This window comes from Erythrolamprus reginae, chromosome 4 (genome assembly GCF_031021105.1).
Source record: "Erythrolamprus reginae isolate rEryReg1 chromosome 4, rEryReg1.hap1, whole genome shotgun sequence".
Lineage (NCBI taxonomy): Eukaryota > Metazoa > Chordata > Lepidosauria > Squamata > Dipsadidae > Erythrolamprus > Erythrolamprus reginae.
The window spans coordinates 60,840,181-60,867,237 of record NC_091953.1 but is presented as its reverse complement, the minus strand read 5'-3'; the positions used below and the strand labels follow the sequence as shown (position 1 = coordinate 60,867,237).

At 36.7% G+C, this 27,057-nt stretch overlaps 2 protein-coding genes across 7 annotated transcripts in view; one reads left to right on the top strand and one right to left on the bottom strand.

Annotated features, from left to right (window-relative positions):
• The window catches only part of SETD4 (SET domain containing 4), a 50,706-nt gene that overhangs the window by 21,788 nt on the left and 1,861 nt on the right, over positions 1-27,057 (top strand). Inside the window, exons 1-8 of one of the 4 annotated variants that reach the window (XM_070750397.1) lie at positions 15,095-15,179; positions 16,173-16,275; positions 16,894-16,989; positions 18,764-18,801; positions 19,846-19,934; positions 22,776-23,205; positions 25,895-26,069; positions 26,845-26,926. In XM_070750397.1, coding sequence (XP_070606498.1) covers positions 16,203-16,275; positions 16,894-16,989; positions 18,764-18,801; positions 19,846-19,934; positions 22,776-23,205; positions 25,895-26,069; positions 26,845-26,926 — 983 coding nt within the window. In that variant the 5' untranslated portion in view covers positions 15,095-15,179; positions 16,173-16,202. Of the gene's footprint in view, positions 1-15,094; positions 15,249-16,172; positions 16,276-16,893; positions 16,990-18,763; positions 18,802-19,845; positions 19,935-22,775; positions 23,206-25,894; positions 26,070-26,844; positions 26,927-27,057 lie in introns of those variants that run through there. The other 3 variants (XM_070750398.1, XM_070750396.1, XM_070750399.1) reach the window with 3 other exon arrangements.
• LOC139166618 (carbonyl reductase [NADPH] 1-like) lies at positions 5,350-15,075 on the bottom strand. 3 transcript variants are annotated; one of them, XM_070750402.1, is made up of 4 exons: positions 14,947-15,075; positions 12,074-12,364; positions 7,484-7,591; positions 5,350-6,247 (listed from the first exon to the last, which is right to left on the bottom strand). In XM_070750402.1, exons 2-4 carry the CDS (start codon positions 12,357-12,359, stop codon positions 5,811-5,813), a joined length of 831 nt encoding a protein of 276 aa, XP_070606503.1. In that variant the 5' UTR covers positions 12,360-12,364; positions 14,947-15,075; the 3' UTR covers positions 5,350-5,810. The 3 variants fall into 3 exon arrangements, with proteins under 3 accessions (XP_070606503.1, XP_070606502.1, XP_070606501.1); XM_070750401.1 differs by having other exon boundaries at positions 14,834-14,957; XM_070750400.1 differs by lacking the exon at positions 14,947-15,075 and adding an exon at positions 14,692-14,943.

Sequence of the window (27,057 nt, the reverse complement as noted above, 5' to 3'; positions counted from 1 at the left end):
AAGTAGTGACCTGTGGGATTCTAAATCCAGCTCATCTACTTCTGGTGGCACATTAAATAGTGACAGAAATGTGACACTTTGTATTCTGTTTCTTTTTTGTATTTATTTTTCCTACTTTAATATGTATGTATGTATGTATGTATGTATGTATGTATGTATGTATGTATGTATGTATGTAGATTGTTCTGAGTTCGGGTTTTGCCCCGTGTAATATTTTGAATGTCTATGCGACGTTTCGGTCAAATCACATTCACCATCATCAGGCTGAGGTTTTAAGCTTCGTGCTGCTGTAAATATATATATATATATAAAACCTATAATTTTTAAAAAAAGCTTAGAAGTCACCAGACTTCAAATAACTTTGGGAAGCTTACTTTAAAAAAAGGATATAGAAACATTTAATTTTTTTTAAAAAAATATTAATTTTAAATAAAATTTTATACATTGCAATAGCACTTGGACTTATATGGCACTTTATAGTGCTTTTACAGCCCTCTGTAAGTGGTTGTAGAGTCAGCATATTGTCTCCCAACAATCTGGGTCCTCCTTTTACCTACCCATAAATTAACTGAAATTAAATTAAAATGGGTAAACTTCATGTAACAAATTTTTCACTTAGCAACATAAATTCTGTGCTCAATTGTAGTCACAAGTTGAATATTACCTGTAGAAAAGAACTTGTGTTAGATACTTGTGGCAGGATATCTGAGATAATTCTGAATACAATAGATGTTTTTTTTAAAATTTAAGCTGCCCTGAGTTCCATTGGGATTGGGCGGCATATAAGTCAAAGAAAGAAAGAAAGAAAGAAAGAAAGAAAGAAAGAAAGAAAGAAAGAAAGAAAGAAAGAAAGAAAGGATGGAAATAAATAAATAAAGAAAGAAAGAAAGAAAGAAAAGAGAGAAAGGAATATATGGTTTGTTGATATAACCTATTAGTGTACTTACACTGTGACTATGGTTTTATAATCTTCTATATACATTGATTCTATTTTTAAATTTAAGCCGCCCTGAGTCCCATTGGGATTGGGCGGCATATAAGTCAAAGAAAGAAAGAAAGGAAGGAAGGAAGGAAGAAAGGAAGGAAGGAAGAAAGAGAAAGAAAGAGAAAGGAATATATGGTTTGTTGATATAATCTATTAGTGTACTTACACTGTGACTATGGTTTTATAATCTTCTATAGACATTGATTCTAAAAAATAAAAGAGACAGCACTAAATTTTGGAGATCTGAAAAGTTATTACTTTTGTTCCACCGCACTAAAGTATTCAAAGGTCTAATAGGAATTAAAATACAAAATATATTATAATATAAAATCACCATCTTTATCTACTCTATATCAATGTATTAACCCAGTGTCTGGAGGCTGCCTAGAGAGGAACAGATTTTGGCTGAATCTTGATAAGCTTGGTTGGTCTGGCTGTGTGCCATTTTCACAGTTGGTTTTAGATAAGGTTGCATTTCTCCAAGGCAGGGGTGCAACTTGGGATCCTCTACTCAATCAGCAAGTGGCAGCTGTAGCCAGGAGGATCATATTGTATACCAGTTGTGCCTTTTCCTCAAGTGGGGCAACCTTCAGATGCTTACTAACACCTTGATTACCTTCAGACTGGAATATTGCAATAAAATACACTCTACCTGGTTCTGCCCTTGAATATCATCAAAAGCTACAGCAGATGCAAAGTGAATAACTCATGTCCATGCGTCTTTGTTGCTCCATGAACTATATTGGTTGCTATAGTCAGCTTCCAGATAAAATGAAAAGTTCTGGTTGGCAACTATACAGCCCTTTATGGCACAGGTACTGGTCATGTGCAGGATTTCGTATTCCCAATTATTTCTATCCACTTAGTACAATGCTGTGTATGTCTCCGTACAATTTATTTATATCATCTGTTTAATAAAGCTTTATTGCTTTACTCTACACTCTGAGTTGCTGATAAGTAGGTGATTTAATAGCATTTGGGGATTTCATTTCTAATACAAAATGTTATCAAAGCTACATTATCACTTCGAGGTTCGACTACTGCAATGCTCCCTACATGGGGCTACCTTTGAAGAGCGTTTGAAAACTACAGATTGTGCAGAATGCAGCTGCGTGGTCATGGGCCTTCCCAAGTATGCCCATGTCTCTCCAGCACTCCGCGGGCTACATTGGCTGCTGATCGGGTTCCAGACGCAATTCAAAGTGTTGGTTATGATCTATAAAGTCCTACATGGCATTGGAACAGATTACTTACGGGACCACCTTCTGCCGCATGAGCCCCAGCGACCGGTTAAGTCCCACAGAGTCGGCCTGCTCCAGGTCCCATCAACTAGACAATGTTGCTTGGCGGAGCCTAGGGGAACAGCCTTCTCTGTGGGGCCTCCAACCCTCTGGAATCAGCTCCCCCCAGAGATTCATACTGCCCCCACCCTCCTTGCCTTCCACAAGAATCTAAAGATTCACTTGTGCCGACAGGCCTGGGGACTTCATCATCATCATCATCATCATTATTTACATTTCTATGCCGCCCTTCTCCGTAGACTCGGGGCGGCTCACAACAGTAATAGAAAAAACAATGTAGAATACAAATCTAATAATTAAAACTAAAAACCCAGAATTTAAACAACGTGCACATAACATACCATACATAAACAATATAGGCCTGGGGAAGTTATATCAGTTCCCCCATGCCTGACGACAGAGGTGGGTTTTAAGGAGTTTACAAAAGGCAAGGAGGGTGGGGGCAGTTCTAATCTCAGGAGGGAGTTGGTTCCAGAGGGTCGGGGCCACCACAGAGAAGGCTCTTCCCCTGTATGAATGTATGGAATGTATGTTTGGTTTGTTAGAAGTGACTGGTTTTTTAAAATTAAATTGGGGTCTTAGATTGTTGGTTTTAGTTTAATATTAGATTTCAGGTATTTGGTATTGTTCTTTTATATGCTGTAAGCTGCCCTGAGTCCTCGAAGAGGGGTGGCACATTAATAATAATAATAATAATAATAATAATAATAATAATAATAATAAACTGTGAAATATACAAATACAATACAATTGTAAATATTGTAAAATATAAAAAATGTTAATAAGTACCGGTATGCATATACTACATCCCAAAGGGAAAATATGATTAAATACTGCATATGAACATGTCACTGCTTATAGATGTGTGTTGTAAATTCAGCACTGCATGTTCCCATCTAGGAGTCTTATCATTTTTCAGTTTAAACTTTGGAACTATGTATTTAAATATAATGCCTAAAATGGCTGGACAGGAATGTTTTTATCTTTGTTAAACCACAATGAACTTTGCTGTAGGCTGCAAGTAACAAATACCACAATGTTATTAAAGTGGCCTAGTTCTGATCTAGTGTTCCATTATCTGTAGTAGCCCAGAGGTTAGAATGTAGTATTGCCGCCCCGAGTCTACGGAGAGGGGCGGCATACAAATCCAATAAATAAAATAAAATAAAATAAATAAATTAATTAATTGCAGGCTAACTCACTGCTCACTCCAGAGTTTGATTCTCACTAGCTCAGGATTGACTCAGCTTTCCTCTTTCTGAAGTAAAATGGGAACCCAGATTGTTAGGGGCAATATCCTGACAATGTAAACCGCTTAGAGAGGGTTGTGAAGTACTGTACTGTAAAGCTTTATATCTCTAAATGCCATTGCTGTCCTGGATCATGTTATACTCTTGCAAATTCCCCTTCTTAATGTTCTGGTAGAACTTTAGCTATTACAAATAACTCTTACTAAATGCAGTATTTCATAAACAAAGAAACTCCATCTTTATTCTCTTCCCTTCTGTATTCAAAATACAGTTCATACTAGCACATTCCTCTTCCTCCCTTATCTTTAATTGCATTCCTCATGCATTCCTCCCAGCCTCCTCTGTTTAACAAGATTTATGTACTCACAGCATGATTCAAAAACAGCAGAAATGACTCTAAAATAACACAGAATGCATTTGCTTGCTTGGGAGCTGAACAGAAACACCTTTCATTTTAGCCCTACAACATTGAAACTGCACCCTTCTTCCCCACTGACCCCCTGACTTACCAAATACATCACTCCAGTATTTAACCCATTCCTCCCTTTAATATCTTCTTCCAAACACCTGTTCCTTACGTTTTTGGACCCTTCTGAATTTAGGATTGACCCAGCGAACGTCTGATTCTTCCTTGCTAGATTCTGGACTCATAGCAACATCCTGTGGCTGGTCTCCCACCTGCTCTACTACCTGTAACCCCGGGCCCACCACTAATTCATAAACACTATCTGTATCAGAGTCCTAAAGTTCTTCATCATCCTCCAACTGACCAGGAGTATGTACAACACTTAACATTTTTGATGAATTACCTACATAAAGAATGCAATAGTAACTGAAAGTAGTTTTTTTTCTTTTTAAAAGAATAAGAAAAAAAATCAAGAACAATTGCTTATTCTTGCAGTAAAGTAAATATACTTCTATCACAGAACTTAGACTGGTAATATGTAACTTTAATAAGCTCCCTGCCTCTGATGGGATTCCTAAGTCTGCACTCATAGTAAAACAATAATGCAATCATTAATAAATTCCAAAGCAAAAAGAAAGCAAATCCTGAGACAACCAATAAGAATAATAAAATTTAATGATGATAAAACTTGTCTGGTATTTTTTACCAATACCAGCACAAATCATAACCGTGTTCAGAGAAATAAACTCACGTTAATCAGACAGTAATAACTAAATAAAATGGATCTAGATAGCTTGGGAGTTATTAAATTCATCTGAATAATATGTGTATGCCATTTTAATATTTTTTATTTAAAACAGGAAAAACAACTTTTTCCTACTATCATTTTTATACCTATCTGGATTCATATATGTTTCCTTTTCTTAAAAGCCAACTTTTTGTCCAATGCTTTCTAAAAATTTTAAATTTTGTGTTTGGCTCTGTATGTACCCAATAATACAGAAATACTTAAATTTTGTAACTTCTTGATGCCAAGTAACACATCAATATTTTTAGAATAAATGTTTTAATCATACAAGATTGGCCAGGTGTTATTGCATTTTATCCATATAAAGGATGGGAGAGAAAGTGTACATACTAATTTTTCTGCATAATCTGCATTGTTATATTTCACATTTGAATTTTCCTACTTTTGTGGCAGAGGTGGCCAGCAACTGTTCAGATTTTGTTTTCATAGTTTCTCACTATTTGTCATTCTTATACTGCTATTGGAAGCTTTAGTTTATTTACACTAGGGAAAAAAACAAATATAAATCTCCCATTGGGTCTAGAACACTGTGTTTGTATTCTAGTTGTGATTAATGGGGTGAAAATGTATTTGTACAGAAATCATGAATAACTGCCAAATTATTTAATGATAAACTTTATTTACTGCTTACTTTATTTACTATTTACTGCAGTCAAGATTTGTTTTCAAAATGACACAATTAATACATTACAGAAAATTATCTTAACCAAAAGAGTATGCATGTCTGCTTTAAATCTTTAGAGTGAATTATCTTTAGAGTGAATTACCGTATCTTAAAAGCCATTATTGAAAAGCTACCCAAAGCTAGAGAAGAGTGAGAATCCCTAAGGTTGTTACCAAGAGACAACACTAATTGGCACCCTCAGCAGAAGATTCAGCAGTGATATTACTAAGCAACTGAATGCTTTTTACTTCAATCTGCTGTATGTTGGTTCTCACCTGCAAGGCATAGGAGCTTGGCACAATTTCTACAGGATATACCCATAGCAAGGATCTTTGAAGCATTTATAATTTCCATAACTATATCTATAACTGTGGAAAGTATAATGCAGTAGCATAGTTACCATTTCTGAACTTTCTTTTCACTAACAAATTGGCCATGGGGCTCAGTAGCACCAGGAGGTAAAAGTGCTAAATAAACTGGAGTCTCAGCTCCCTCGTCTGGGCTTTTTGTGGCTCTGGGACCTGCCATATCTGTTCGGACCCAGCCAGGACAACACGCATTCAGGAGGATACCATCATTTTTTCTTGTCTCATTCAACAGCCTTGCCTGAATTCTTGATAAAACTGTCACTCCAATTTTGGATACTCCATAAGCAGTACTTGGCCAGCCTTCCTTCTCATGCACTCCCTTCTTGGTATCTTCCACAAATTTTTCCATGAGTTTCACTAGCTCCTCTTCAGTGATTGTGTCACTCCGAAATTTCTGCTGCAGATCCTGGTTGCATTTGGACAATGATGAAACTGAAAGCATGCTAGATACATTGACTACTCTCCCTATTCCAAGACAAAAACAAAACAAAACAAAACCCCATAAGAAATTATTTTTTTTCCAATTGTATTCATTTTGTAACAATATAATTGACTCACAAACAAAGAAGGCTTTATTCTCTCAACAATTATCAGTGAATCAGCTAGTTCTGCCATCCCATTTTGTATCCTCCAGAAAGTGTGGGACAAAGTTCTTTTTTTTTACTTGTGGGTGCTCTTTATGGATCTGAGAATCCTGAAATATCGGAATGTTCAATTGGTGAAGAGCTGCCATAGACAGAATCTTTCTTTAATAAATGCTGGAAAATGAATAATGCTGAATAAACAGGCTTATATAGATATAAACATGCATATAGTTATGGCTACTAAATTCAGACTTAACTGTAACTATTATTCCTACCAAGCTATAAAGGCTAAGTAAACTATATATTACCTGGAAATGATTACTGCAGGGAAAAAAAATCTCCGGGATTCATTTCAATAGATATTGATAACCCAAGTTTAGGATAAACTGGAGTTTTCAATTTCCACTGAAATGAATCCTGGAATTTTTCCCACCCTCCAGTAATCATTTCCAGGTAATATATGGTTTACTTAGCTTCAATAGCTTGGTAGGAATAACATTTACAGGGCAAAACAATTGAGATTTTTCTGTAGGGCAGAGGCATGCGTCTAACCTTAGATTTTAATGTATCTAAAAATAACTTATATGATTAGTAATAATTCAGTATTCTAAAGCAGAACAAAATTCAGCAAAAGTCTGATTAAAAATAGTTTGAAGCCATTCAAAAAATGGCTGACAACATACCATAACTGAAGGATATTCCTTAAGAAATGATTTCAAGAAGATCTACGAATACTATGATTTACAGTTTGATGCAGAATATATTTCTTCAATGATTTTATTTCATAGGAATAAATGTGGTAGGTTTGATTAGTTGTTTTGTTTTTGTTTAGCCTCTGGTTCTTTTCTGTTTCTGTTTCTTTATTTAACAACTAGCTAAACATATTTACTTGGAAATAAGTCCCATTCATTTCAATGAGATTAGTATCAGAGATATAAACTATAATATAAAATTCCTTGAAATACCATGACTGGACATTTGGACATTTACTGAATTTAAAAGCTGAGCTTAAGGAACAGTTGATCATGTGTTTTTCTGTTAGTGTTTCTTTTCAGCATTTTACTTTTCAAAAACTTTGATTAATCTTTAATATATTCTGCCTCCAGCGTGTGCTTACCATTGGGTTTCAATAGTGGCAGCAGTTCTGTGCAAGCATTCCTGGTTGCCGTAAAGTTTGTTCTCATTGTGACTTCTGCTTGTGTAGCAAATGGGGTTGTATCTGCAACTTTTTTTCCCCAAAATGTAAGAAAACAGAAGTTAAGATTCTTAATATATAGGCAAATAGGAAAAAGTTTAACAAGAGATGTAAAAGTTTATATATTACAAAGGTAGAATTATGCCAGTAAAAACTGAAGTGGATACTTAGCAGAGCCTAATCAGTGATTTTATTTGTATGCAAGACAAAAATGCATATTATACTGTAATGAAATATGACTTTGAAATATAATTAGCAGAAAGATATACTTATATTTTAAATCAAGAGTCCTGAAAATATTCTTAGAAATATTTAAAGTTGAACAAATCTTAATTTAAGGTGTATTGCACTAGTATTAAGCCAGGACTCAGAATTACAGTATAAACCTCTATGACTTGACAAAAAACCCACCTTGGTTTACACCTCTTTTCTTCACAGAAATGGAAAAAGAAAGAATCATGAAGTATTTTACCTACCATAATTTGTAGCTTATAATGGAGTATAAAACTATAGTTTAAATTAATCTCTAGTAAGTTGCTAAACCATTTCAAATGATGTTTTATATATTTTCTTATTTATTATATTAAGGTACAGTTTTAAAGATTTTCTGTTTTGTGTACAATAACAACCCTTCCAGATGGACAAGGAAAAAAATGCGGACATAGGTTTAGCTGCAAATAGTGATAGAAATTGAATTGAATTGAAAGTGTCAATTATCTAATGGAACTCAAAAACTCAAACTCATAAGGTGTTATATGCATGTGACCCTATAAACTAATACAGGCAATATATTCCAACATTAAAAATGAGAACCAAACTAGAATACATAGAGATCTATTGAAAGACAAGTAATATTGTAGGCATGAACAATCAGACATCTCTATATCTAGAGAGTTCAAACTAGCTACATTATTGTTCTCTGCCTATAATACAGATGGTCCTCGATTTACGACAACAAATGTTTAAGTTAATTTTGCCTCCTTCTACGATCTTTTACCCCAGAATTGTTAAATGAATCACTGCAGTTATTAAGATAGTAAGTACCATACTAAGATAAGTAAATCTGGCTTCCCTATTGATTTGATTTGTCAGGAGGTCGCAAAAGGGGATCATATGAGTGTGGGACATAGCAACACTCATAATATGAACCAGTTGCCAAGCACCTCAATTTTGATCATGACCATGAAAATGCTGCAATAGTTGTGAAAAATTGTCATAAGTAACTTTTTCTGGCCATTGTAATTTTGAATGGTCACTAAATGAAGGGTTGTAAGTCGAGGACCACCTGTACAGGAATCTGTGCAGACAGGCAGCTTTTGCCTGGAAAAGAACAGATAAAGCTCTAAGACAGTGATGGCGAACCGATGGCATGTGGAGCCATATCTGAGGGCATACAAGGAGTTGCCCTCTCAGCTTCAGTACACATCTGTGTGCTGGCCATCTGATTTTTGGCATTCTGGAGGGAAGGGGAAGCTGTTTTCGCCCTTCCCAAGCTTCAGGAAAGCCTCCGGAGCCTGTGGATGGCAAAAAAATAGACCTAATGGGCCTACTGGAAGTTCAGAAATGAACTTCCGGTTGGACCATAATTTGTCCTCCCCAGGCTTCAGGTTTCACTGAAGTTTGGGGAGGGCGAAAAGTGTGCCAACAGTCCAATTGGAAATTTGAAAACTGCCTATAGGAGGTATAAAGAGTCTGGAAGTATAGCTGATAGGGAGGTATATAAAATGAGACAGAAGGAGGCGAAACAGATAATATATGCTGCTAAAGCCTCAAAAGAGGAAGAAATTGCCAAATCTGTAAAGAAGGGGGATAAAACCTTCTTCAGATATATTAATGATAAGAAGAAGAAAAACTGCGGCATCACGAAGCTTAGTACCGGGAATAATACATGCATTAATGGGAATAAGGAGATCGCTGACCATTTCAATAGCTACTTCTGTTCAGTTTTCTCAAAAGACACCCTACAAAATAATACTATAGAGGGATATAGCATTGCTTCCAGCTGTACGGATTCAGCTCCAGTGATCTTAGAAGCCGATGTCTTAGAAGAACTTGAACGATTAAAGATAAATAAGGAAATGGGTCCAGATGGCATCCACCCCAGAGTTCTTAAAGAACTCAGATCTGTCATTGCTACCCCCCTGACTGATTTGTTTAACCAATCCTTGTTAACAGGAGAAGTTCCTGAGGATTGGAGAATGGCCAGTGTTGTGCCTATTCACAAGAAGGGCAGTAGAGAAGAAGCTGGTAACTACAGGCCAGTTAGCTTGACATCAGTTGTAGTTAAAATGATGGAGACTCTACTCAAAAAGAGGATAAATCAGCACCTAAAAAACAATAACTTATTAGACCCAAATCAGCATGGCTTTACTGAAGGCAAATCATGTCAGACTAATCTCATTGATTTCTTTGACTATGTCACAAAGGTGTTGGATGAAGGTGGTGCCGTGGATATTGCCTACCTGGACTTCAGCAAAGCCTTTGATACGGTTCCACATAAAGAGCTGATAGATAAATTAGTGAAGATTGGACTTAATCCCTGGATAGTTCAATGGATTTGCAGCTGGCTGAAGCGTAGACATCAGAGAGTTATTGTTAATGGCGAGTATTCTGAGCAGAGTCAGGTTACAAGCGGTGTGCCACAAGGATCTGTTCTGGGTCCTATTCTTTTTAATATATTTGTGAGTGACATAGGGGAAGGTTTGGTAGGGAAGGTTTGCCTATTTGCCGATGACTCTAAAGTGTGCAATAGGGTTGATATTCCTGGAGGCGTCTGTAATATGGTAAATGATTTAGCTTTACTAGATAAATGGTCTAAGCAATGGAAACTGCAGTTTAATGTTTCCAAATGTAAAATAATGCACTTGGGGAAAAGGAATCCTCAATCTGAGTATTGTATTGGCAGTTCAGTGTTGGCAAATACTTCAAAAGAAAAGGATTTAGGGGTAGTGATTTCTGACAGTCTCAAAATGGGTGAACAGTGCAGTCAGGCGGTAGGGAAAGCAAGTAGGATGCTTGGCTGCATAGCTAGAGGTATAACAAGCAGGAAGAGGGAGATTATGATCCCACTATATAGAATGATGGTGAGACCACATTTGGAATACTGTGTTCAGTTCTGGAGACCTCACCTACAAAAAGATATTGACAAAATTGAACGGGTCCAAAGACGGGCTACAAGAATGGTGGAAGGTCTTAAGCATAAAACGTATCAGGAAAGACTTCATGAACTCAATCTGTATAGTCTGGAGGACAGAAGGAAAAGGGGGGACATGATCGAAACATTTAAATATATTAAAGGGTTAAATAAGGTCCAGGAGGGAAGTGTTTTTAATAGGAAAGTGAACACAAGAACAAGGGGACACAATCTGAAGTTAGTTGGGGGAAAGATCAAAAGCAACATGAGAAAATATTATTTTACTGAAAGAGTAGTAGATCCTTGGAACAAACTTCCATCAGATGTGGTAGATAAATCCACAGTAACTGAATTTAAACATGCCTGGGGTAAACATATATCCATCCTAAGATAAAATACAGAAAATAGTATAAGGGCAGACTAGATGGACCATGAGGTCTTTTTCTGCCGTCAGACTTCTATGTTTCTAATCAGGCTTCCTGAACCCTTGGGATGGTGAAAAAATGGTCCAATGGACCAACTGGAAGTTTGGAGATTTCAGTGAGGTCCTTGCACATGCGTGGGGCGCAGTGTGTGTGTGTTGTGTGCATGCACGAGGGGCAGCATGAGAATTGTGCACATGTGTGTGGGGAGGGCATTGCTGCCCTGAGTCATTTGAAGAAAGAGGCATAGAAGTCTAATTAATAAAATAAATAAATTTGGGTGTGGGCACATGCGTGCACGCTATCACCCATGTACACATGTACACACTGTTTTGGCACCTGCTCTAAGGCATTCAAGAGGGGATCAAACCTAGCTCTCTTTTATAATATATACTGTAGAGTTTAAGCTGGTTTGTCGCTTGATTCCTTCTCTCATCTGGGAGGGTTGCTCTCCAACAATGTTACAGGACAAAATCATTTTAAGCAGAAATGATAGATTTAAAGTTTTAATTTGTAACTTATATCATTAAAGTAGGAAACTCCAGGAAATCCAGTTCATTTTTATCTCTTCTGTTGAAGAGATCTGTTTCATCTTTTCAGTTTTTCTTGTCCTATCACATGGCCTAGTATTACTTATAATGCATAAATTCCAGTAATAAATTTATAGCATATTTTTTGCTACACATTCACCTTCCCAACAGAAAAAAACCTAAAAAATATTCAAAAAACATTAGCTACAATTTTATTGTCTAGAGCAGTGTTTTCCAACCCTGGCAACTTGAAGATATTTGGAGTTCAACTCCCAGAATTCCCCAGCCAACGAATGCTGGCTGGGGACTTCTGGGAGTTGAAGTCCAGATATCTTCAAGTTGCCAAGGTTGGGAAACACTGGTCTAGAGAACCTTTTGTACTGTTGTTCACCCAATGTCAACATTCAGTGATTTACATTTAGGTTACCTTTGAAAGCAATCCCAGCATTATTGACTAGCACATCCAATCCTCCATATTTTTCTTTGAGGAAATCACGGAGGGCTTGGATACTCTTGAGATCAGTAATATCCAGTTGGTGGAAAAGTGGTTTTAATCCTTCTCCTGACAGTTGCGTCACTGCTGCTTTGCCTTGTTCAGTGTCCCGGGCTGTCAAATACACATCCCCAGAGAACTGCTTGCACAAGGCTCTCACAATAGCCAGACCGATGCCTTTGTTGGATCCAGTTACCACAGCTACGCGTGTACTAGACATTTTGCCTATAATTAAATGCCAAAATGTATCAATAGAAAACACTTAACAAATTCAAGTCTTTCTAAAAAAAAATCTTAAGTGATTTAATTTGCTATTTTTTACTGACTATAGTTTTAAACATTAATATTCAATGCCATGTTTCTAATTCAAACTTAGACGGATAGTGCTGGGGTGTAGGGTAGGACAATTGTAGAAATGGCATTGGACCAGAATATCTCCAGGACCACCTTCTGCCACACGAATCCCAGTGACCGGTTAGGTCCCACAGAGTTGGCCTTCTCCGAGTCCCGTCGACTAAACAATGTCGTTTGGTGGGACCCAGGAGAAGAGCCTTCTCTGTGGCGGCCCCGACCCTCTGGAACCAGCTCCCCCCGGAGATCAGAACTGCCCCCACCCTCCTTGCCTTTCGTAAAGTTCTTAAGACCCATCTCTGCCGTCAGGCATGGGGGAACTGAGACATCTCCCCCGGGCCTATACAGTTTATACATGGTATGTTTGTGTGTATGCTTGCTTTTAATAATGGGTTTTTTAGTGTTTTTTAAATTATTAGATTTGTTCTTACATTGTCTTTGTTAAATAAATAAATAAATAAATAAACAAATAAATAAATAAATAAATAAATAATCAGGACTATACTTTTAATGTAATATCTTTTAAATATATTTTAGGACAGTCTAAGGTGCACAATTTACAATAAGTCTTGAAATTTTATTAAAACTGAGTGAATTTAATTCAATTATAGAGCCAGTTTGGTCCAGGGGTTAAGACAGCAGGTGTGAAACTGGGAGTGAGTGAGTTATAGTCTGCTTACATCAATTTATCAGTTGCTGTCAGCTAGAGGTGGAGCTCTTGCCTCACAATCAGGAGGTTGTGAGTTTGATCCTAGTTAGAGGCAGTTGTAAGGTTTCCTGCTTGAGCAGGGGGTTGGACTTAGTCACTAGAGGACCTACAAGGGCCTTTCTAACCCTGTTAATCTGTTACTAAAAAAATATGTTACATATGAAAGCCAGCTAAGAAAAGTTGAGCCAGTCACACACTTTCAACCAGTGAAGGGCTACCAAAATTTTTACTACCACACTGTGGGCTTGGCTAATGCAGGACACCCTGCATTTTCTTTCAACATCTTTCAGTGCAAATTGGGTACTCTGGGGTGGAGCTCCATTTTTACTACCTCACTGTGTCGTCCCCCGTCCCCCCCGCTTTCAGCCCAACTCACTTCACAGAGTTGCTGTTGTGGGAAGGAGGAAGGCTCAAGTAACATTCTGAATCATTTGTAAAAATAATAAAGGTGGGATTTAAAAAAACCCCCGTAAAGTTAAAACTACCTCTGAAACTATTCACTAAAAATATTAAAAAGCGACTAGATAGAGAATTGTACATTGTTTATTATTGTTTTGAGCCTCCCCGAGTTTCCTGAGAGGGGCGGCCTACAAATCTAATAATAATAATAACAACAACAAATAATAATAATAATAATAATAATAATAATAATAATAATAATAATAATAATAATAATAATAATAGAACTTCCAACCAGTGGGGACTGAATTATCAAGAATAAGTTAAAATTAAAATCTAGCAATAAGTTTTTTAGGATTATTTATTTATTTTGTCCAATACACAATACATATTGAAGAGAATAGACATGTAGTAATATATATAAAGAAATATAGGATATAGGAGAGACAATAGGAAAGGGGACGGAAGGCACGCTAGTGCACTCATATACTCCTCTTACTGACCTCTTAGGAACCTGGAGAGGTCAATTGTGGATAGCCTAAGGGAAAAATGTTGGGGGTTAGGGGTTGACACTACTGAATCCGGTAATGAGTTCCACAAACTCGATTGCTAAAGTCCTATTTTTTACAGTCTAGTTTGGAGTGGTTAATATTAAGTTTGAATCTGTTAGGTGCTCTTGTGTGGTTACGGTTGAAGCTGAAATAGTCATTGATAGGCAGAACGTTTTTACATAACTTTTTTTTACATAACAGTTTTTTCATAACATTTTGATCACAGTATGTGCTAACAAGTCATTTTCGAGTCCTAGCGAGCCCATAAGGTTTCTCCAATGATCATCCTTGCAGTTAAATTAAATGAACTCGTTTAATGTGTTTAGCATTAAAACATGTTTTATAAGCAGTACCCAACATAAAAACATTCGATACATGTTTCGATCATCAAGGAAGACTCTCGACTTACCTGGGCTGCAAGGTTGCATAATTATATACAACACTCCTCCCCTTTCATCCCTTTCTTAAATTACCAAGAGTGCATAAAGAATAAAACAGTCTAATAAAACAATATTAGAATATTTTGAAAACCAACCACATACCAGAATTATGGTAGACCAGATTTTAAACTTTTACCTACTACAATTCTACTGTACCAGGTTTTCCATCTACTAACTACCCTCTGCAAAACGGTTCTCGGCTGTTTGTCTATTTGCTCTGAATCATTTAAAACTAAGGATCTACCTCCATTTGGAATTCACGCTGGAGAATACAATCATGCGGCGGGTTGAGACGGGAAGGGAGTGAACAAAGCAAGGTTTTTAAAAGCATTTTTTAAAATTACAATCGTCCCCTACCTTTCTCAGTCACTCGAAAAGCGGCAGCAAGTTCTTGGCCGAAGAGTAGGAGGAGATGAACGAGCTCTTCATCCAATGGGAAACTTATCTGCCGACGCACTTGCTTTCTCTTAATAGGCGATTGGCTGAGGACCGCCTTTTCCGCTTTCTTGCCACCTGAGTAAAAAGCCTGGTGACTTCTGGGTTTGGAAGTGCAACGCAGCTGCTGTCGGAAAAGGAAAACGTGCCTGCAGGTTGGAAAAGGAAAACGTGCCTGCAGGTTTGGATATAGAACAGTGTTTCCCAACCTTGGCAACTTAAAGGTATCTAGACTTCAAGTTGTCAAGGTTGGGAAACACTGATATAGAAGCACGAATTGGCTGCGGGAGGTTTGAAAGTAGCGGGGAAATAGTATCGTGCAGCCCGTTCCTAATTCTTATACACAATAATTTCTTCCTACCCATTTTTGGATGGTTTATTCCCGGAGAGATTATAAGGCTCCATAGATTTACTGAGTTGAAACGCCTTTGGAATTATGGTTAGCCACACGTGAATCTTAATACAGTATATACTGCTCAAAAAAATAAAGGGAACACTCAAATAACACATCCTAGATCTGAATGAATGAAATATTCTCATTGAATACTTTGTTCTGTGCAAAGTTGAATGTGTGCAACAGCATGTGAAATTGATTGTCAATCAGTATTGCTTCCTAAGTGGACAGTTTGATTTCATAGAAGTTTGATTTACTTGGAGTTATTTTGTGTTGTTTAAGTGCTCCCTTTATTTTTTTTGAGCAGTGTATTTTGACTTAAGTGAAAATTTATGTTTTCAGTAATTCCTGCTGGTTGAACTTATATCACAAATAACATTTAATAGTATAAAGAGTTATGCAGCTCTTGGTAGATGTGGCTAAAGGATTCCAGGAATTGTTTGGAAGATACTTGCAGTATGATAGATTTTACCCTATTTTACAGCAAACTTGGGTCAAAGCTGGTAAAATGCTTCCTTTAGTGCTTAAACCAGATCCACAGACACATTGAACAGCACTTCTGATATTGTTCCCTAGAAACATATCCTCACCAGCAGTTTTTCAAAATGTTAACTATGGTATGCACATATGAATATACCATTTACAAATTTCTTACTGACTTTTTTGTAAAAATGGGGCATGACATTTCTGCAATTGAAATAATTGTAGTAATTGATTTAAGATTTAAAAACATAGTTTGCTTTTCTATTTTCAGTTTCTGTACAAATTTCCAAATAATTTTAAAATGAAGAAAAGCAGAGGTCGAACTTACAGAAAGAGGCGCAGAAAACAATCTGCCTCTTTTTCTTCAAATAGTGGTAATATGATTAACCATTTTATTTACTTATGTATGTGTGTATGTATTTGATTTTTATCCTGCCTTTAATATAAGGCAGTGAACATAATACTCTTTTGTCTTACTATTTTCCCCACAATAAATCTGTGAGCTGGGGTGGTCTAAGAGCATAACTCGGTCAAAGTCTCCCAGCTGGCTCTTATGTCTAAGACAGGACTAGAATTCAGAGTATCTTGGTTTTTAAGCCAGCACCTTAACTATTTGTCCAAACTGGATCTTATTAACATACAAACACACATATTTTGTTTTTTTTATTAATATTTTCTATATGATTGTTCCTATAAAATTTAAAATATTTTAATTTTATTTATCCTTAAATCATATCCTATTTCTATTAGATATTTGTTTTGTTGCCCTGATATTGGATTGCCCTTAGCATAGTTAATTTTATAGTTTATAAGTTTATATGGTACTCTTAGATATATTAATACAAAATGTATTTTTTAACAAAACCCCCCTTGGTCTTGGGCTTGTTTTCCTCATTTCTGTAGTGTGATTTGCATGAAGCAATATATTGTTGTGAAATAATATCAACAAGGATACCTTACATGATATTTTGATTATTTTCTTTCCTATTTAGTAAATTTGAGTTGTAAAAATGAATATATACTTCTCAAGAAGTGGTTGAAAGAAAAAGGCTACAAGAATAATAATTTAATTCCAGCGGTTTTTTCAGGTAATGTTCGATTTATATTAATATTGATTGTTTTCTGATTGCTTATTTGTATTCTATCATTAAGTGTTGTACCTCATTATTCTTGACAAATGTATCTTTTCTTTTATGTACACTAAGAGCATATGCACCAAAGACAAATTCCTTGTGTATCCAATCTCACTTGACCAATAAAGAATTCTATTCTGTTCTGTTCTATTCTATTTAAATTTCTAAGAATTTTGAAAGTTTTCAAAAAAATGTGATAACTTATTATTTGGATTTCCAGCTAATTCAGAATGTACTTCACATTCATTAGAGATTTTAGCAGAAACAGTAGTATCATTTCTAGTGATGAACAAAGTAGCAAGTAGCAAGATTTTGTTTTAATTCCTGCAGTCTCTGAAGAACAGTAACTTTTTGACAAAGGAATAAAAATCCCTGAGTTTAGTTCATTTTTTCCTATTAAAAGCAAGGAAGGTGAACGGGATTAATTATTCACAAAAGGAGTCTACTCTTGGCTGTGTAAGAATGTTGCTTTAATGGCGACAGGCCAGTTCTTATTTGAGTTTCCTTTTGCTAGAAAATTTCTTAGGGGAGCAGTTTTGTCCCAGCAATAGGTAGCCTATTTAAAACCAAAGTTATTATCTTGCAGCTGTAAGGATCTCATTTGTGAATTTACATAATCTTATCAATCCTTTAATCCAGTGGTCCCCAACGTTTTTTCCACCAGGGACCAGTTTCAGCAAGACAATTTTTCTATGGCCCGGTGGGGGCGGAAAGGGGTGTGGTTGGGGGCGGGGTTAAGCATGGGGGTGCTGGTCCTCCCCGCCCCTCTTTCCCGCCATCGCCCTGTGGCCGGCAGAACCTGCCTCCCAAGCCCTCTTGCCCAGCGGGAGCTAAGCGCTGGAGATGGGGTCAGGCTGGCCCTCCCGCCTCCCCCCAGCCAAAAATGCAAAAGCGCCCCGCGGCAGAAGCCAAAAGAGGCTTGAGCCTCTCGGTCCTTCCCGCCCCTCTGTCCCGTCCATCGTCCTGTGGCCGGCAGAACCTGCCCCCCGAGGCCTCTTGCCCGGCGGGAGGCGAAGCGCTGGAGGGATGGGGTGGCGGCATGAGGGCCGGCAGCTGCTGACTCCACGGACCGGTGCAACATGCCCCGCGGCCCGGTACTGGTCCGCGGCCCGGTGGTTGGGGACCCCTGCTTTAATCTATACAAAAAATGCATGAGAATAGGTCCTGCTTAAATTCTTCCCTTGGATTTGTATTCATGCTGAATTTTATTGAATTAGATTGAAGATATATATATCCCTTAATTTTAAAAATTTCAGCAAAAAACATGTGATATATATATATATATATATATATATATATATATATATGTGTGTGTGTGTGTGTGTGTGTGTGTGTGTGTGTGTGTGTGTGTGAGAGAGAGATATATGTTTTTTTGCTGAATTTGAAAATTAAGGGAGGCTAGGATAGATCTATTTCGGCCTTATTTTGGCCTCATCAGCTAGCCATACCCACTGGGACTTGAACTTGCAACCTTTGCCTTGTAAGACAGAGAATTATCCTCTAGGCTACTAGGCTATGAAGATTGTAAATTGACAACATACCGTAATTATATTGCTACAGCAGTACTTCCTCTCAAGCTGCCAAAAGGGTTTGCAAAATTTAAAATAAGTTTTGACTTAAATGATTTCTTTATATTTTTCATGTTAAGTAGTCTAGTGTTTAAGAACTGTTTAAGAAACCAATAGTAGTATACCTAAATTGCATCTTCCCCTCTCCCTATGTCTTCTAGAAACAGGAAGGGGATTGATGACCACAAAAACACTTCAGGTTTGTGAGTATTCCTATGAATGAACAGATGAAACCATCTGAACCATAATGTCGATATGATAAATTATATTATCCTGTCTTTACATGTAATGTATATCATTTAGATTTTCGTTGTGACTTGATGCTGGATTTCTAAATTATATTTAACCAATACTAGTGGATTAGTCTAGTATCTAGGTTTTGATGAAGGGCTTATGAGCAGGAACTCCATAGCCTGTGAGTGGGCTGGATTTAGTGATTGTAGTTATGTTTCCAAAACCTGGTTGGTTTGGGATTTAAATTCCTGTGATTGCCGGATGATAGAATGGAGATTCTTTAATCCAACACATTTGGATGACACTAAGTTAGAGATAGCTTTTGTTTTGATATTATAGAATTTTGGTTTAGTGTTTTAAGTTGGCCCATTTTAAAAATATCCCTAGTGCTGTTGTAATCTGAACTACATTGTACCTATACCTTGCTGTGTCCATCAACTTATTTACAAGAAGAGGAGGTGTGCTTGTGAAGCACTTTATTCTCATTACAAAGTTTGTTTCTGAAGGGTTTTTTAAAAAAATTCTCCCCATTTATAGTCAATGATGTGGTAAATGTTGGCAAGGCTAATGCTAGATTAGCAGTACAATCTGGGTACATTGAAGGTTTGGGATGTTTTGACTTTATTTGCCATAATTCACTTTTGGGAGTTAATTATAGTAATACATGCACACTTGTAGAGTTTCTCACAGGATTACCAGGGTTATTACCCTGTTAGAGCTTCTGCCAAGGAATGGCACTCTTCTGTCTTAATTATCCTTAGCCTGTCTTTGGTGGGGATCAGGATTGCTTCCAAAGTGAGTTTTCAAGATAAGATGACCTGGTCCTTATTTGGGCCTCATTTGCAATTGATGTGCAACCTGTTGAAAATCTGCTTATTTTAAAAATGGCAAATCATTCATTGCAGAGGGCCTTGGTTTTTATTTTTTTAAAAAAACCTTTAATGCGTAATAAAGTATGATTTGAGTACTTTTTCAGTATATTCATTCTGTTTTTTTAAACATTTTAAAGGCTGAAGAGCTGATTATTTCTTTGCCTGAAAAGTGCTTGCTTACTTCCAATACTGTGCTTAACAGTTACCTCAGAGAATATATTTTAAAGTAAGTTGGTCACCACTTAATAAAATCCTCAAATTTGCACACTGACATTTCAATAGCTCTTAACATTTATATTTATAATTTCTAATCTGAACAGTGCCATTACTCTGAACAAAGTTGTACAATTGGGGAATTATGTAGTGTGCATTTTTGTTAGAATTGATGCCATTAATACTTCATAATTTAAACAAATTAGAGAATATTTGGAAAATTAGAGTTAGTTTAGTGATTGATTTAGAAGGATAAAATAAGAGATCTACTTCCAGATAAGTTGCAAATTACCCATGTGTTTCTTCAAAACAAATAAAATCCTTGTCATATTTATTGTGATTATAATAAAGCATTATCTTGATTTAGTTATCTCTTTGCATGGATATCATACACCCATAAATTCCATCCCCATGCAAGTGAGAAATTGTAAACTCTGAAGTCAGAAAAAAATAAATTATAGACCATCCAAACTGTCTTTATTAAAAATGGGCATCTGCATAGTAGTTGCTGGATGGTAAAAGGCAAGTTTGTATTTTTGAGCTGATCAGCCTATATTTTGCTATGAAAGGCCTTAATGCATGTGATTTTAAAAAGTTCTAGTTCTCAAATGATAGCATTGTGTCTTTTGATAAAAGATAACATAGCTATTTTACATCAGAATCTGTTTATGCATTTCCTTTGTTTAAGAATGACCTTCTAAAGTCAGAGGCAGAATGTTCTGGGAGATTGAGATTTGTCTGTTCCCATCTGTGAATATTGTTGTATATAAACTTTGTGTCGTTTTTTTCCTTTTATACAGAAACTTATTTGTTTCTTCTATATATTGTACTTTGTAGTATGTATAGAAATAAACCCTGCACAGAATTCTATTCAAATATTTCCTTAAGATTAGGGCCTAACATTTTGTGTCAGGGAATACAAAAGGAATCAGGGAATATCTTTTTCATGCTTCAAGCATTCATTGTGATAATATTATCAATAGAGAGAAGTGTCTCATGGCACTAAAATGGTATTTATGTAAGAAAGTCAAATGATGTAATAAGTAGAATGAAAATGGTCACTAAGAAAATTGAACTACTCTATCTTCTAATTGGTATACAGTGGTCCCTCGATTTTAGCGGGTTCGAACTTTGCGAAATGGCTATACCACGGTTTTTCAAAAATATTAATTAAAAAATACTTTGCGGGTTTTTTCCCTATACCATGGTTTTTCCCGCCCAATGACGTCATACGTCATCGCCAAACTTTCATCCACCTTTAATAAATATTTTTTTAATAAACTTTAATAAATAAACATGGTGAGTACTAATCTAAATGGTTGCTAAGGGAATTAGAAATTGCAGTTTAGGGGTTTAAAGTGTTAAGGGAAGGCTTATGATACTGTTCATAGCAAAAAATAGTGTATTTACTTCTGCATCTCTACGCGGAAATTTGACTTTTGTGGGCGGTCTCGGAACGCATCCCCCGCGAAAATCGAGGGAACACTGTACTTTAAAAAGATGCAGGAAAAGATACTAAAATGGTTTAACATTTATGTCAGAGAAGGTTACAGTGTTTGTTGCTTTCTAGATTAGAAGAATGATGAATAAGCAGAATGTGATATAAATGGGTAAACTGATACAAGGTATGAGAGCAATGGATATGGACATTTTTTCTTTTTCTGTCAAAATAGAGAGTGCAGAGTCATCGAATGAAGGAAAATAGTGTGAAATTCAAGGCAGAAAAAAATATTTAAACAGTGAGGTTGGTATAGTGGTTAGGGGATCAGGTTATAAACCAGGGGAGTCTAATCCTACCTTAGGCATGAAATCAGTTGTGCGACTAGTCACTCTCTCTTAGCCCTAGAAAGCAGGCCGTGGCAAACCTCTGAACATTATAACAAGAAAACTGCAGGGACTTGCCAGGAGTCAAGAGTGACTTGAAGATGCAATGTTTAATTAACTTACCATCTAAACACTATAGCATTCTCTCAAGTAAAAGTAAGGTTGGTACTTGATCCGCTTTGAAATAGGAGTAGTGCGTATGCTAACAATATCCATGCTATTGCTGAAAAGATTCTGCAGTTATGTCCCTTAAATCACCGGGAATTGAATTCAATCTGAAATAATCTTTATTTTATTTATTTATTTATTGGATTTGTATGCCGCCCCTCTCCGCAGACTCGGGGCGGCTAACAACAGCAATAAAACAGCATATAATAATAATCCAATACTAAAACAGTTAAAAACCCTTATTATAAAACCAAACATACGTACAGACATACCATGCATAAAATTGTAGAGGCCTAGGGGGAAAGAGTATCTCAATTCCCCCTTGCCTGGCGACAGAGGTGGGTTTTAAGCAGCTTACGAAAGGCAAGGAGGGTGGGGGCAATTCTAATCTCTGGGGGGAGTTGGTTCCAGAGGGCCGGGGCCGCCATAGAGAAGGCTTTTCCCCTGGGTCCCGCCAAGCGACATTATTTAGTTGACAGGACCCGGAGAAGACCCACTCTGTTGGACCTAACTGGTCGCTGGGACTCTTGTTTTTAGTGTCTAAAAGTGTATACATTACTTTTTACTATTGGAGACAGCCTACTTAATTATTGAAGAACTTCAATTGGGGTGGGGGGTGATCTGTTAAGCTCATGGTTTATGGCACCCCATTCATCTCTGGTTGGATGCTGTAGGATTAGACCATTGGCCCCAATGTTCTGTTCATTTAATCTATCAAGATGTTCTTCCTTCTTTCAATTTCATACTGTGTGCATGAGAGCTTTTTGATTTTACTTCATGTATGATGACAAAACTCAAAATTTGGTTAAAAACTGTCATTACCAAAATGTAGTTACTATGTTTTCCTTTGCCTTTTCAATAGATGGAGGCCTCTGATTTCTCCTTTGATAGCATTATGTTCATTTTTAATAGCAGAGAAGTGGCTCCATGGGAAATCTGTGTGGAAACCATACCTGGATCTCTTACCTGAAACATACACCTGTCCTATTTATTTGGAGCAAGAAACACTGAACCTTTTCCCTGAGCCATTGAGAAGAAAGGCTCTCGAGCAACGATCATTGATCCATGAACTTTTTGGTTCTTCAAAGCAATTCTTCTCTTCTTTGCAGCCTTTATTTCCTGAAGATGTGGAGATTATTTTTAACTTCAGTGCCTTCCAGTGGGCTTGGTGCACTATAAATACAAGAACGGTGTTTATGAAACATACACAGAAAGATTGTTTTTCTAGAGAGCCAGATATTTATGCTCTAGCTCCATTTCTGGATCTGCTAAATCACAATCCAAAGGCCCAGGTAAGATGATGATAATGTGACATTAAATTTATTAATTATAGAAAGAAAGAAGAGAAAGAGGAAGTATAAACATATATACACTGCTCAAAAAAATAAAGAGAACACTTAAACAACACAATATAACTTGAAGTAAATCAAACGTCTGTGAAATCAAACTGTCCACTTAGGAAGCAAGACTGATTGACAATCAATTTCACATGCTGTTATGCAAATGGAATAGTTGTGCAAATGAAATATTAAATAAGAATATTTCATTCATTCAGATGTAGGATGTGTTCTTTGAATGTTCCCTTTATTTTTTATATATATACACACACACACAATACATACATACATACACATATACACAAACACGCACGCACACATACACACACATACATACACCTATACAGTATGTGTGTGTAACATATTTTTGCTGACAATGAAAATGAAGGGAGACTAGTATAGATCTATTTCAAGCTATTTAGGAAAATACACACACACACACACACACACACACACACACACACACACACACATATATATATATATATATATATATATATATATATATATATATGTTTGTTTGTTTGTTTTTATGTCGGATCACCCTGGTATATTGAAGGAACGTCACAGCTCCTTTTTGCCTCTAGGCCCAACCCAAACATTGATACATACATACATACATACATACATACATACGTACATACATACACACATACACACATATATACACATATACATATACATACGCACACACAAACACACACATATATACATGCATACATACACACATACACACACGTCCTATTTTCAGGGAAAATTTTCATACAATTTTCGTAGTATAAGACACTGGAGCATAAGATGCACATTAGTTTTTGGGAAGGAAAATGGGGAAAAAATAATCTGCCTACCAGTCTGGCTGGTCCTTAGTCTGGTCAGCTTCAGCACATAATTTGCTGGTTTTGAGCACACATGCTTGCTTTTATCCCCTAATTGGGGGGAAAAACAGTTTCTAAAACACTTCACCTCTTTCTTCAGAGAGAAATAATGAGAAAAGCAGGCAAAGGAAAGACCCCTTTGCTAGTGAAGCACAGAAGAATGCTTCACTCATTAGCACCTCATTAGGGCTGAAAAAGATGGAAGATTGCTTGTTAGCAAAGCATGGAAGATCACTTCGCTGTTAGCACCTTGTTAGGGCTTAAAAAAGGCTCAGAGGGAAGATCTTAGCTAGCAATGCATGGAAGATATCATTAGCACTTGTTAGGGCTGAAAAAAGCTTAATAAAAGCTACCTTTGGAATAGACACATCCAAATTTTCAGCCTCTTTTAGGGGGGAAAAAGGTGTGTCTTATATTCCAAAATATATGGTATATAATATACCGTGTTTCCCTGAAAATAGGACATGCTTCTCTGCTTCCAGTGGCTTCTTGCCGGGGTTGACATCTTGCGCCCCACCCCATCCTCCACACCAGGTGCCACCCCAAAATTGTATCCCCGAATGGGACGTGTAGCTAAGCAAGGGGCTATGCCTAGCAAGGGGAGAGAGAAGAGGCAGCAAGGGGAGCCATGTCTTGCTCCATATGTCTCGCTTCTCCCTTGCCCTACCTGCCACCTGCGATAAAGAGACGGTAAGGCTGGGAAGCAGACAGGCTGCTGTTGACATTGGGTCGCGTGGGAATTGTTGGGCCACTAGACGCATGTCTTGCACCCCACTCCATTCCCCACCTCACCTGCCACCCCCAAATTGCGCTCCCACCACAAGACGTGCATCTTACCTCAGTCTGGCAGCTCCATGGCGTCTCAGCCAATTTGTGCAGGGAAAAAACTTGCACAGTACAGAAAAATTTGTCACTGTGAAAAGTTAATTGTTTGCATTCGCAAAAAGGTTTTCTGCCAGACTCTAGTAAGATATGCATCTCATAAAGAAATAAAGGGAGACTAGTAAAGCAATCTCTCTCTCTCTCCATACTAGTAAAGCAATCTCTTTCTCTTTCCATACATACATACACATTCAAACAAAACACACCAAACATATACTATAAATCAGAATATTTCTTAATTGGTACTCTAGTTAAAACTTATTACAGGTAGTTCTTGACATGATCACAATTGAGCACAAAATTTTCATTGTTAAGCAATGAGTTTTCAGATTAGTTGCTTCAATTTTACAATCTTTGTTGCCAGATTTAATTAAGGAAATCACAGCCATTGTTAAGTGAATCATGTGGTTATGAAGTAACTCTGGTTTCCTGCGTTGACTTTGCTTGTCAGAAGCTGCCTGGGATGGTTACAAATGGTGATCACATGATCCCCGAAACTTTCATAAGTATACGCCATTTCCCCCTGAATTTTTATTAGATGCTTCTTCAGTGTGAAAAAGTGAGATGCTTCTTCAGTGTGAAAAATGGTCATAAGTCATTTTTTTCAGTCACTAAACAAATGGTTGTCAAGGACTATATAGCATTCTTGTTCAAGTATAAAAAGAGAAAGAAATCTTCAAGCTATTGTGTAATTGATACAATTAACATAGAATGGATCCCTTGGAGCCTTATCAGTAAATACATTTAATTCCCCCCATTATATTTATTTTGTGGGCCTAATACGCCCAGAACTCTTAGAAGTGTAGGGCTTGATCCAAGGATCATGTGTTCAGTAATGAGAATGTATTGATATATTTCTCTTGAACTTACATTTTTCTCATATTCAGGTGAAAGCTTCGTTTAATGAAAATACAAAATGTTACGAAATAAAAACACATCTGGGCTATCAGAAATACAAAGAAGTATATATTTCTTATGGCCCTCATGACAACCAGCGACTTCTTCTAGAATATGGTTTTGTGGCTTCTGATAATCCACACAGCTGTGTGCATGTTAGTACAGGTAAGGCTATGGCTACATCAGTGGTGAGTTGCCATCGGTTCGCCCCAGATCAAATAAACTGGCAAAGGCGGCGGCAGGAGGCTCTGCCTACCCACTCGTATGTCTTTGCACATGTGCAGAGGTTCTGTGCCTGTGCAGAAGCGCCCTTGCATGCTTCCAATATTGAACCGGTAGCGAAGGTAATTGAAACCCACTGGGCTACATCTATACAAGTTATGCATGGTATGTTTGTGTGTATGTTTTGTTTTTTAATAAGGGTTTTTAAAAATGATTTTTAATTATTAGATTTGTAATATATTGTTTCTATTGTTGCTGTGAGCCGCCCCGAGTCTGCGGAGAGGGGCGGCATGCAAATCTAAATAATGTTGATGATTATGATAATAATAATAATAATAATAATAATAATAATAATAATAATAATAATAATAATCTATACAAAATAGCAAAAAGTCTGATGCACTACGATAAGATACTGGGGAATATAAAAAGTGCTAGCCCACAGCTCTTTTGATGATACTACTTTTGTTCAAACTTTTCCTGGGATATCCTTATATTTCTTCCCAAATTTCTTAAATGGATTCTCAGACTGTGTGTTATGACTTGTCTCCACAAGGACAGGTGTACAGGATATTCTCATTTCTTTAAAATTTAAAGTAAATTTATATTTACATTTTTATTTATTTATTTACATTTATATAGAATGCTTAAAATGTCAGCACTGCAAAAGTATCGCGGCTTTTATTTGCTGTACACATTTTATTTTTACTTTCTTTAGATACATTGCTTAACTATGTTTATTCAGAAGACAAACAGAAATCTGTGAAACTTTCCATTTTACGAGATCACAAGTTGCTAGAGTAAGACATCTTTACATCTTTAATAAATTTGGAAGATTTTACATTAAAATTTTTCATCATTGTTTGTAGATTTGACGTATGAAAATAAATTTCTGCAATGTTTGTTGCTTCTGCATGGACTCTGACTAAAT

Excerpts from the sequence above, each read along its gene's own strand:
- LOC139166618 (XM_070750402.1), bottom strand. The coding sequence starts at position 12,359 with ATGTCTAGTACACGCGTAGCTGTGGTAACTGGATCCAACAAAGGCATC. Across the intron at positions 7,592-12,073 it reads TGCTGGGATTGCTTTCAAAG|TTGCAGATACAACCCCATTT; the intron begins GTAACCTAAATG and ends GGGGAAAAAAAG. Across the intron at positions 6,248-7,483 it reads GCCACTATTGAAACCCAATG|GGAGAGTAGTCAATGTATCT; the intron begins GTAAGCACACGC and ends GTCTTGGAATAG.